We start from the raw sequence: 12581 nt of genomic DNA on the forward strand, positions 1-12581 counted from the left end.
CGCAGAAAAATCTTTCTAGATGAGACCTAAGAAGATAAAAAGTTCCGAAATTCTGTTTTACAAATCCATTGAGCAACTTCACAGAAACCCACAAATGGTAAGTAATAAGATGTTTATAATCTGAAATAAAGAGTACAAACTTCATTATAATATCTAGCTCATTAAAACATAGAATTAGCTAGTTCAGATACTTCTGATGCAACCTGATCGTAATCTCCCTTCAACTTTTCTTGTTCATCCTGGGCAATTTCCCCCTTGGTGGGCTTGGTTAGCACCAAAACACAGCATGTTGGTCTCTTGGTGGCTCCCGCATTAGCAAGATCCTGAAACAGGCAGGTAGTCACCTTATAAGTGTCCAACTTTTCTTCTCTAGTTCAGTATTAGAGAACGTCTGGGGTTACATTTAAGTGACTTTGCTTTCAAACATGTTTGGAATAGAAAACAGTTAATTTGATAGTAACTCTATACTATTAACATAAGTAACTTGTTTTCAAATTTGATCAATTTATTTAATTCCATTGGAATGGATCTACACTTGGCCTAATTTCAATACTAGCACTTGCTTGAGCGCCATTTCCATTAATACATTTTCTTCAAACTCTCAACTACATATTTTCTTCAATAAAATAATAACACAAGCAAACCTAAAATTTTTTCCTACTTTTCAACCACACATTTTCCAAAAATTCACTATTCCAAAATCCATTTTTATCAAATAACAGGGATAATGAGTAAGTACAAGTTCCAGGTCTCAAACCTAACATAAGATGTGAATTTTAAAAAAAATGAAGTCAATATGACACGAGCATAAGCTTTCAAGTTCAAATACTCATAAATATATATGAATTTTCGTGCAATAATTTTAATCAATCTCACATACTACCAAACATCCACAAGAATTACAACACTCTTATCAGCAAGAGAGAGGGAGCATTTGGTCCTATTTATAAATATGTGTGCATAAGCATGCACATGAGCTGTATATTTGAAACAATTTCTATGTAAGGTATGGATATCTAGAAAGGTAAAATTGTAGACCATAGCCATTAGCAACCGGAGCATGCTCAAATTTTAGCACAGTGCCTTGTAACATTATCAGTCTAGTTCAATGAACAGAGAAAAAATAGGAAACCTATGTTTATTTTCCTACTCAGAAGCCATAGCATTCTTCATGTGCACTGGAATTAAGGTCACTCAGAATCAATCCACTCTATGTGCAATAGAAAAGAAAATATAATTTTATGTTTCCCACTTCTAAGCCATATCATTCTTCACATGCATAGGAACTAAAACCAGTGAGAATGAATCCATTCAACGTGGAATAGAACATAAAATATATTCATAACATGGGCATTCCACCATACAATATGTCATTACTATCAAGCAAGCCAATAGAAAAAAGTAAAAAAATTTCAAATATAGTCAAAGAGGCAAACAAAAACAAAATTTGGGCACATTCTACCATACAATATGTCATTACTATCAAGCAAGTAAGCCAATAGTAAAAAGTAAAAAAATTTCGAATATAGTCAAAGAGGCAAACAAAAACAAAATTGTCAAAGATAACCTTTACAATCATTGAAATTCGATTCTTCAAATCCAAGAGAAAGGAGAACTATAAACAGTCTCCATTTCCAACTTTTTATCATTTATATCAATTCAAGAAAAAAAAAAACCCTCCCCCCCCCCCCCCCCCCCCCCCGGGACCCTGCGGCCCCAGTGGGTGAGGGGTTGAGGTTCACCTAAAGAGTATCCAAGGATACGACAATGAACAAATTTTAATGCGAGGGAGTGAAGAAAACATGCTTACTTCTTTCGAGGGAACGTAGATATAAGGAATGTCAGCTTCTTCACATAAGATTGGAACATGAGTGATAACATCTATCGGTGATATGTTCCCAGCTATGACACATAATCTGTCATCATCATAAAGTATACAAGTACATCAAATCCAGATTCCACAAATTCAATATAAAGCAGGATGTTCAAAATAAGCTACACTGTACATCAGTTGAATGCACAGCTAGGTCAAAACCAAATTCTATAATCAAGACAAGCATATTCATATTTCCCTTTTCACCCAAACCCACACAAGAGACCCCAGAAGGTAATTGGCTACATCATAAATTGGAAAGATATAATTTACCATTCAAACATCAATAAAAAATTCTTCTTTTAGATCGCCCATCAAACAAAAGCAGTCTTGGTGTACAGCATTTTTGTCAATTCGGTGATAAAGAATTTGAAATTTGCATCTTTTTCATTCTCTAAACTCATCCCAAATTAATATAATGCGAACTTAATAAGTTTCAGATCAAGAAAAAAGAAATGAAGGATCACTCGAACTACAATAAAACTAGCATCCCAACAACAATTTATTAAATACTAAAGAAACCAATGTATGTATAAAAAGATTCATAAACAAGATATGAAAACCGACATACCCTTTGTTTCCTCGGCGAATACTTTTGACCACTTCCTTAACGCCTCTCTTCAAGCATTTATGCTCGGCAGCTGAAATCCAAAAAACCCATAAAACAAATAAGATAAAAAAGAACAACCCACTTAGAGATATAAACATCCAATAATTTATACATGTAAATACAACCTCTGCGAACAAGTTTAAGGGTGCGTTTGCAGAGTTTTTTGCCGGCGAGGGGTTTAGCGATGGGTGCAAGAGCCAGAAACTTCTTCCTCTCTCTCTCTTTATGGGCACTTTTCTCTGTCTCGCTATCGCTTCCCATCTCTATATCTCTCAGTTTTTCGTGAAGAGAGGCAGACGAAGTTGAGGTTTTTGTGCTGACGAAGAGACTAGGGTTTTAGGTAAAGTGAAAACTGGAAAAAAGGGCTGTTTGGCTGTGATTATAAATAGCTTTTTTGTGGGTTCTATGCTGTAAGAACCGAATAAGATACTTTTAAGCGTATCCAAACATGCGGTTAGTTTACTAAATTACGAAAATACCCCGAATGAACTCCTCTTTTCACCTTTTTTACGTCATTAATATTTTCTAAAAATTCCCAATAAATTTTCATTTTAAACCCAAAATTAAAAAATATATTCCCCTATTTGATAAGAATTAAAATTCAGATTTTAAATTAAATTAACTCAATAATTAATTTTAATTATATATTCTTAATTTTTCAACTATGCCCTTGTTTGAGCCCCCATTTTGGTAGAAAAATGCATTTTTGAATTGTATATTGATGGGAAATGTGTAGTTAAAAAAATAAGGAAAGTTTTTAATTTACGTGTAATATTATTTTATTGAAAAATGTGTGATTGAAATGATGTCAAAACATTGTTGAATAATTTTTTTCTTTCCGAAAATGGGGATACATATATTTCATTAACTTTTATCAAAATATACTAAAAATTTTGATTTTAAATCCCTTAAAAATCTGGTCTATATATGTAATAAATTAAAAGAAAAGTAAAAAAGAAAAGTTTAATAATTCCCTCTATTGAGAAAGTTAAATTTTTGTTATTTATGTAATACAACAATTATATATAATCAAATGAGAAATTAGATCTAGGTTTTTAGAAATGGATAAATTTTAGACTTGAATTGAAATGACCAAATGAGTTAAAAATCTTTTTTATTACAATAATACTATTTATAGTCAACTACTGCAATAGTTATCCTACATGACATCTTACCTAACGTAATTTAAAAAAAAATGAATAACTTTTGATAATGCTAAGCCACGTAAGATGACATATATTATGAATACTGTAATAGTTGACTATGAATAGCACTCTTTTTAGTATGAAAAAGGTTTTTTTTATGGTAAATTTTATAAAGTATAAAAAAATTAAAATCCAAAATTTACTCTATAGCATAATTCTTTCAGCCTCCATGAGTGAATAAGTTATCTTACCAAGAAACCTAAAAACTCCAACCCGTCGTCATCGCCTCGAAGCCTAAAAGCAGCCATTGTAGTCAGGGATGAAGCTAGTGCTCGAAGAGCCAAAACAACACCGTTGTGTTGGCTTCATCGAAAAAAGAGAGCGTATATATTGGGTGACCGCTTGATGATCACTCAAGTGGCCATGTGTGCTTGTCTGCACCGAGCTAGCGATTTGAGGTGTTTGTTTGGTAAGAATTTTGATAATTGATTTTTTTATCGTTAGAGATAAAGTGAGTCCTATTTATGAGGGAAGAATTTAAAAATGACGATTGTAATAGTGAAATAACAGTCAAAAAATTGATTTTAATTGACTTTTTAGTTCTACCAAAAAAGTTTTGAATCAATGGCAAAATCGCTTGCCACTCTAGCCAATTCTCTCTCACTTTCTCTCCAACTCCAAATCCTTTCTTTTTCTTAACTTACCACTCATTGTTACAATCACTGCTCTCAACCAACTGTATGGGATTATATTTTTATATGTATATAATTTTTACGTTTTAGTACATTTATATGTTACTTGAATTTTTTTTAAATATTATTTAATTCAATAATAATAAACAATCTTATTATTGCGGCTCAACTGTCAATGACAACCCTAACTCACTCAAATTCTTAGGTTCAATCATATTTGTAGTCCTTTTGAGGCACTGTTATCGTTGCAATAGTCGTCCACTACAACGGTGATAGTGTTCGCTTGCACATGCCCCATGGACTAATGTTGTAGTACATCTTGCTTGCAACGAGTACATTGAGTGTCATTACATGCTACTAGAGGCAGGGGCTACAGCAACACCTTCTACCCAATGATGCTCTTTCGAACATCAACTAAAGAGGGTGTTGTTGTACCTCGCCGTTGTTGGCACAGTGCCACCAAAGGAACAACTGTCTCCTATTGAAATTTTAGCCCAAATCCTTCATATTTTGAAGATGATCAAGTTGTCGAAAATTTACTTAATCTTGCACAGGGAAAAATAAAATAATTTCAATTCTCACCAATGATCTGTTTTGTGATTAGATAGAAACTGTGTTAGGAGTTATACCTTTTCATAGATTCTACAAACTCATTTGCTGATCTTGAACATGAACAATCATGATCTACAATTCACAGCTATTCAACTGTCCAGTATTCAATGAAAATCCACACATGGAACAAGATTGAGATAACTATGATTTTTTACTTTTCTCATGCTAGCAATAATATGAATTATATTTTCTACCGATTTTTCCAAACCCTAACAACCAATTAATAGAAGTCCAAGTGGACTTGACCTGTCTATTAATTTAATCCGGTCCAATATTTAATTAATAAAATTTGGTCTATTGATTAATTGATCCAATTAACTCATTCGAGCATATTAATAAATAATCCAATTAATTATTAATTAACAAATTAATTAATTATCTAACACTGGTTAATTAATTAATTGATAAATCTCATTTTTCTAGTTTTCCTTTTGTGTGTGACATATTAGGTTCTTAATCACGATACCTAACGACTTGAGTTATTATTTTGATCTAATCAAAATCGATAAATTAAAATATCATATTTTAATTTATCGTCAATTCACACCTATCGTTCCAGATTGACATCTAGCAACGTGCGCAATACATGTCACGAAAAATGTCACGTGATATGACAAAATCAAACATGTTTATTTACTGTGAAGCTATAATTTCTTCGTCAATATGATCCGATCAATTACGATATATGAAAATGTGTCAATCTCGATTATTGATTATCTTTCATCTCACTACTAAGTCAATGTAAGTCAAAAACTTCTTTTCAACTTATGAATACACATTATCCAAAGATTTAGTTTTAGCTTAACTAGATAAAATGTAAATTATAATATCTTACCATTTAAGAGTGACGAATCATCTATTGATCATTCACAATATTCAAATTATTCTTGACATACCCGAACGATGTTGTATTAGCGATCCTTGGTAGAGCAACATCTCACACTATCAAAGTATGACTATCCTCGTATAGGGCGCTATGATGATCTCAAGTCAAAGAACCAATTCCACTGTCGAATATTAGAGATTAATCATTAAAACTCGAATAACTATCAATGTGGAATCTTTCCAGCAGATCTCCAATGTTTTGTTGTATAATAGAACATCCATATGTTTACCGAAGTGTTACCACATTTTAACTTGTGAGATCAGCTACTTACTTACGAATAAGAAATGTCACATGTGATGGTCCATACATAATAACGATATTATATTTCGTTATTACTTATAACCATGAATGATTTAAGATTAGTCATATGTAATTTGTATCTCATAATTACAAAATTTTTGTAATTAACAAATTACTAGGATTTGAATTTATGGATTCTATTATTTAATTTAATTTAATATTATTTAAATAATAAATGTGGCATAAAATTGCATCAATTGTATATTAAAAATATTTACTTTCAAAGTTGATTAAATTTAGAGTATAACACTTACACAAGTTTGATCCAATTAATAATTCTCAGCGAAATTATACCTTTGACCTCTGGATTTTTGGAGGTGATGAAGATTCATCCACTTTACAATTTTCAATAATTAATATTGTTGCAATGAAAATTGAAATCAAAGGGAAATTTTTTGGGTTATAATTCACCCCCTTTATTACATGGCTCAATAAAAGAATATAGAATCACTGCAAAAATAATTTAAGGCCATAAATTTTGCTCCATAATAAGTATCATTCATCCAATAACAACATATAATGAAATAATTCTAACATCGTTCTTACTAAGATGTAAAATAGAATTCCTACATCTAATAGGCAATAAAAATATATAAAAAAATAAACAAAAATCAAGCTCTAATATAATTTGTTAGAATTTGATTCTATGCACCACCTTCTATTGATATAAGATGCCGAAATCGAAAAAGTTTGGAATGATTTTCAATGGGTAGTAACGGTATTTCTAGAAATACACGTTTTGGGTATATCGTAAATGGATTTTTAACGAAGAGCGTAAGTACCATATTTAATTATTGCTTCAGTGATATTCGTTGTCAAAATATTGGCGAAATTACATTCAGTTCGTGTAGAATATTGTTGTCCATTGAAAATGATTAATCAATCGAAGCATCAACTTTCTCGAAATTTGAGCTCTTACTCTCTTCCTCTCTATTTGTGTCGAACTATGATTTTTTAAGTGAAATCTCATTACGATTACTAGTAACTCACTATTTAAATTCAAATTTGTATCCAAAAATTGGAATCCTCTGATTACAGATGAATTTTTTTTTTTTGTCATCATGAAAATCGTAATTTTTCCACATTAATCTCTGGCCTATTTTTTAACATTGATTCTACCTGCATATGATTTTATCCACCTTATGATAATAATAATAATAATTGGTTAGGTCATTAATGAATACTTTTCAATAAAGATATACAGCATGGGCCTGGACATCAAGCAGAGTCCTTTACTTTTTATAGCAGATTCAATGTACGAGATGGGAAATGCAACTACTACATCTATAATCCTACTATTAAGCAATTAAAGACACTATTTGATCCTCTTTATAGATTTTCCTGGATATCAAGCAGAGTCCTTTACTTTTTATTGCAGATTCAATGTACGAGATGGGAAATGCAACTACTACATCTATAATCCTACTATTAAGCAATTAAAGACACTATATGATCCTCTTTATAGATTTTCACAATTAGAAATGGTGTTAAATCAGTGTATGATGTTAATTTAGCCTACGAATGCATGATCTAAGTTGATCCGATGCTATTATTTCTAAGAGATGAAAGGACTGTGCATCAAAATTTTTACTGATGGATAAAGTTCATGGAGGATAAGGTTGACTTGATCAAAGTTGATCTATTTCAACTCTTTACCTCTTGACTCATATGAAATATGTTTTTGTCAAATGTGAATTAGGAAATATGTTAAACAAAGCGCCTAGCTATGACATTAGCTTGTGCATAAGTTAGAAGAGGGACAAATTGGTCGACCAACATCAAAGATCCACAAATCGAATGAGGAAGATGATAAGTCATGGTTCCACCTAACCCATTGATAAATAGTTAGTAGTGCCTTGATGTTGGACTCTAGAGCAAGTCATGGCTCCACTACATGAAAAAATTGAGTATTGGACTCTAGAGTGAAATGATGGAAGTTTTCAACAAAGCGAAAAAATTGAAAAAATCCAGAAACTACATCTTCAGATGGTTGTTCAAAACCATGCGACCGCATGGCTTTTAACCAACCGAGGCCAAATGGCCTTGGTTCTAACTAACCATGCGACCGCATAGATTTACACCATGCGGTCGCATGGTATAAGTTTAGTGACTGTTGGAGTCGGTTTGGGTGATTTTTTGGCAGCCTTTCACTTAATTTTGGCACCACTTCGTGAAGTTATGTTGCATGGCTACAAATAGGTGGTTTTCGATCATCAAAATAGTATGAAAAACACTTATAAATTACATGTTTATAAGATCAAACAAGAAAGAAGAAAGAAAAAAAACCATCTTCTTCCATATTCATTTTCCATTGTATTCTTGAGTTCTTAGAGAATCAAACAAGTGCCTAGTGTTTGAATCTCTACAAGACTTGATCAATCCTTCAAACCTTTTGCCGGATGACCCTTTAAGCATCATAATCTTTTCTAGTGGGGGGCAAAATTCGTTTGAGGACAACGATCCCATATCGTGTTTGAGCCTTCCTACATTTGTTTTATATTCTTCATCTTCTAATTTTCTTTCAATCTACATTTGTAATTCGTTCTCTAACCCCTTGGTGGAGAAACTATTTCTAACAATCTCAAACGAATTTTCAAGTTGCTATGGAGAACGAAACCACAATGACAACCATAAAACTTATGAATCAAGACTTGGTGTGGTTGGATCAGTTCAATGGCACAAATTTCACGCGTTGGCAAGACAAATTGAAGTTTCTTCTTACTGCATTGAAGATCTTCTACATCTTAGATCTCCAGTTGACGCCTCTACCGGAACCCACAAATGGAGAAATCGAAGCAGTTAAGGCTGAAAGACAAAAAAGGCAAGAAGATGATTAATTTGCCGCGGTCACATTTTGAATGCGCTATCAGATCATCTATATGGTTTATACACAAATACTATGTTAACAAAGGAAATTTGGAATGCTTTGAAGAGTAAGTATAAAGCGGAAGAAGAAGGTACTAAGAAATTTTTAATTTCAAAGTACATTGATTTTAAATTTTTAGATAATATTCCCCTTCTTCCCCAAGTACATGAGTTACAAGTTATTGTCAACAAATTAAAAGCGGTAAAGATTGAAATTTCGTAGACCTTTCAAGTGGGGGCTATAATTGCTAAACTCCCGGGGGCTTGAAAAGGATACCGGAAGAAAATAATTCATAGTTCCGAAGATTATTCTTTGGAACAATTACAAAAACATCTTCGGATTGAAGAAGAATCCAGATTGCGTGATAGAGGTGAAAATTCTTCGGAAGGAACTTCTAAATCCAATGCCGTTGAGAAATCTGAACCGCCTACAAAGTCTAACAAAAGGAAGCCTTCAAGGAACTTTAACAAGTCCAAGAAGAAGACCAAAGGAGGATGCTTTGTGTGTGGTAAATCTGGACACTACACAAATGATTGTAGACACCGAAAAAGAAACAACTCCAAAGGTAAAATAAACTTCATTCAAGAAGAAAAGATTGTGGACCGTAAGCGAAATAAATGCAATCAAGGGAAATGTTCTCGGGTGGTGGTATAATACTTGTGCTACAGTGCATGGATCATATGATAAATCTTTATTTAAAACTTATCAAGAAGTAGATGGAGATCAAGAGATTCAAATGGGCAACGAAGTTCAGTCCAAAGTAATTGGCAAGGGAAATATTGATATTATCTTCACTTTCGGGAAAACCGTTAGCTTTACTAATGTACTACATGTTCCAGAAATGAATAGGAACTTGGTTAGTGGAAATCTCTTAGAAAAATGGGGCATCAAATGTGTGTGTGAATCTGGTAAACTTGTATTATCCCTTAAAGGGAATTTTGTTGGAAAATGCTATTCTTGTGATGAAATGGTCAAATTATGTACCGTTGACAATGAAATAAATAAATCTAATTTTGCTTATGTTGTTGAATTATTTTCATTATGGCATGCTAGATTAGGACATATTGGTAAAAACATTATGAAACGTATGGAAAAGTGTGATTTGATTTCATATGATGAAAATAATGTTTATAAATGCAAAACATGTATAGAATAAAAAATGTTTAAAAAGCCATATCAAAGTGTAAAAAGAACCTCTAGTATTTTGGAATTAATTCATTTGGATATATGTGAATTAAATAGCGTGTTAACTAGAGGAGGAAATAGATATTTCATTACTTTTATTGGTGATTTTTCTAGATATACCTACGCATATTTAATGAAACATAAACATGAAGCTTTTAATATGTTTAAGATTTATAAAAGTGAAGTTGAAAATCATCTAGGAAAGATATAAAAACTTTAAGAAGTAATAAAGGTGGTGAATACTTTTCTAGTAATTTTAACTTGTTTTGTGAACAACATGACATAATTTACCAATGCTCAGCACCTTGGACACCCGAACAAAATGGTTTGGTTGACAGAAAGAATAAAACATTAGTAGAAATGATTAATGTCATGCTTATATATGCTAAGTTGCCATTTAACTTGTGAGGTGAAGCTTTATTAAGTACATGTAGGATACTTAATAGAATTTCTTCAAAACATATAAAGGTTTCTCCTTTTGTTTTGTGAACAACATGACATAATTTACCAATGCTCAGCACCTTGGACACCCGAACAAAATGGTTTGGTTGACAGAAAGAATAGAACATTAGTAGAAATGATTAATGTCATGCTTATATATGCTAAGTTGCCATTTAACTTGTGAGGTGAAGCTTTATTAAGTACATGTAGGATACTTAATAGAATTTCTTCAAAACATATAAAGGTTTCTCCTTATGAATTGTAGAAAGGAAGGAAACCAAACATTGAATATTTCAAAGTGTGGGGGTGTCTTACGTATTGCAAGAACACGAACCCTATTAGAACCAAATTAGGTCCAAGAGGCATCAAATGTGTTTTTGTTGGATATGTTAACAATAGCAAATCTTCTAGATTGCTAAATTTGGAGACCAATATGATCATCGAATCAAGTGATGTAAAGTTCTTTGAAGATTCGTTATCTTCGGGTAATGAATTAAGGAAAAATTAAGAAAATATCCTTAGCTCAAGTTGAACACAGGATGAAATGTCTTATAAAGATATTAATGAGTCTAATGAACTACGAAGAAGTAAGAGAACTCGAGTTGAGAAGTCTTTGGGACCGAATGAAATTGATTATCAACTTATCTCCTTTTACTTAGTAGAAGGATATGAGTTGAATGTAGTAAGAACAATTTCTTTTGTTCTACAAGTAGAAATCGACCCTAAAACTTATAAAGAAGCTATGACTTCTCATGATAGCATCTTTTGGAAAGATGCAATTAAAGATGAAATGGATTTGATGTTGTCTAATAAAACTTGGGAACTTGTCGATCTATCACCCGGATCCAAACCTATTGGATGTAAATGGGTATTTAGGAGAAAATATAATGTTGATGGTTCTCTAAATACTTTCGAGGCTAGATTAATAGCCAAAGGCTACCGACAAAAGGAAGCAATCGACTATTTTGACACTTATGCGCACCAGTAGCAAAAATAACAACAATTAGGATATTATTTGCATTAGCTTCGATATATGACTTGCATGTTGATCAAATGGATGTCAAGAAGACATTTTTAAACGAGGATCTCGATGAGGAGGTCTATATGGAACAACCCAAAAGGTTTGTTCTACCTGGAAATGAAGATAAGGTATGCAGGTTAGTTAAATCGCTATATAGTTTAAAGCAGGCACCTAAGAAATGGCATGAAAAATTTGACCTAACAATAATATCATTTGGGTTTAAACATAATAGTGTAGATAGATATTAATATTCTAGAATATGTGATAATTACATGACATTTATATGCTTATATGTTGATGACATGTTGATTATAAGTAATCACATGGACAATATAGAAGAAACGAAGAGGTTTCTATCTTCCACCTTCAAAATGAAGGATTTTGGACAAGTGGATACTATGTTGGGTATTAAAGTCTTAAAAACTAGTGGGGGTTATCACCTAAGTCAGTCACATTATATCGAGAATATGATAAACAAGTTCAAACACTTGAACTCAAAGGAGTATAGTACCCATATTGATCCAAGTTCAAAAATAGTAAAAAATGATGGAAGAGCGATTGTTCAATTGGAATATACAAGCATCATTGGAAGTCTTATGTATGTAGTTCAATGCACAAGACCGGATATAGCTTATGTAATAAGTAAACTTAGTAGGTCTACTAGCAATAAAAGCAATTATCACTGGAAAGTTATTGGGAGAGTTCTTGGATACCTAAAGAAAACCAAGAAATTAGGTCTACAATATACTAAATTCCCAGCGGTATTAGAAGGATTTACCGATGCTAGTTGGATATCTAGCACAAATGAAAGTAAATCCACCTTGGGTTGGGTGTTCACTCTAGGAGTAGGTGCTGTTTCTTGGAAGTCAAAGAAACAAACATGCATAACACACTCGACCATGGAATCAAAATTTGTAGCCCTATCAGATACAGGAAAGGAAGTTGAGTAG

General features: G+C 32.3%; 2 protein-coding genes across 2 annotated transcripts; one reads left to right on the forward strand and one right to left on the reverse strand.

Moving 5' to 3' along the window:
* LOC111397338 (H/ACA ribonucleoprotein complex subunit 2-like protein) lies at positions 1-2842 on the reverse strand. The gene is made up of 4 exons (XM_023024207.1): positions 2609-2842; positions 2445-2514; positions 1811-1916; positions 1-323 (listed from the first exon to the last, which is right to left on the reverse strand). Exons 1-4 carry the CDS (start codon positions 2742-2744, stop codon positions 162-164), a joined length of 474 nt encoding a protein of 157 aa, XP_022879975.1. The 5' UTR covers positions 2745-2842; the 3' UTR covers positions 1-161.
* Positions 2843-9017: 6175 nt separating this feature from the next.
* On the forward strand, positions 9018-12581 carry LOC111406071. The gene is made up of 6 exons (XM_023035268.1): positions 9018-9075; positions 9256-9549; positions 9653-9954; positions 10876-11095; positions 11273-11470; positions 12238-12581. Exons 1-6 carry the CDS (start codon positions 9018-9020, stop codon positions 12579-12581), a joined length of 1416 nt encoding a protein of 471 aa, XP_022891036.1.

Source organism: Olea europaea, chromosome 1, assembly GCF_002742605.1.
Source record: "Olea europaea var. sylvestris chromosome 1, O_europaea_v1, whole genome shotgun sequence".
In the NCBI taxonomy this organism is placed as follows: Eukaryota; Viridiplantae; Streptophyta; class Magnoliopsida; order Lamiales; family Oleaceae; genus Olea; species Olea europaea.

Coding starts and splice junctions, on each gene's coding strand:
- LOC111397338 (XM_023024207.1), bottom strand. CDS start 2,744: ATGGGAAGCGATAGCGAGACAGAGAAAAGTGCCCATAAAGAGAGAGAG. Junction 2,515..2,608: donor CCTTAAACTTGTTCGCAGAG/GTTGTATTTACA, acceptor TTTGGATTTCAG/CTGCCGAGCATAAATGCTTG. Junction 324..1,810: donor TCTACGTTCCCTCGAAAGAA/GTAAGCATGTTT, acceptor TGCCTGTTTCAG/GATCTTGCTAATGCGGGAGC.
- LOC111406071 (XM_023035268.1), top strand. CDS start 9,018: ATGTTAACAAAGGAAATTTGGAATGCTTTGAAGAGTAAGTATAAAGCG. Junction 9,550..9,652: donor AAAAAGAAACAACTCCAAAG/GTAAAATAAACT, acceptor CTTGTGCTACAG/TGCATGGATCATATGATAAA. Junction 11,471..12,237: donor CGGATCCAAACCTATTGGAT/GTAAATGGGTAT, acceptor TTATGTATGTAG/TTCAATGCACAAGACCGGAT.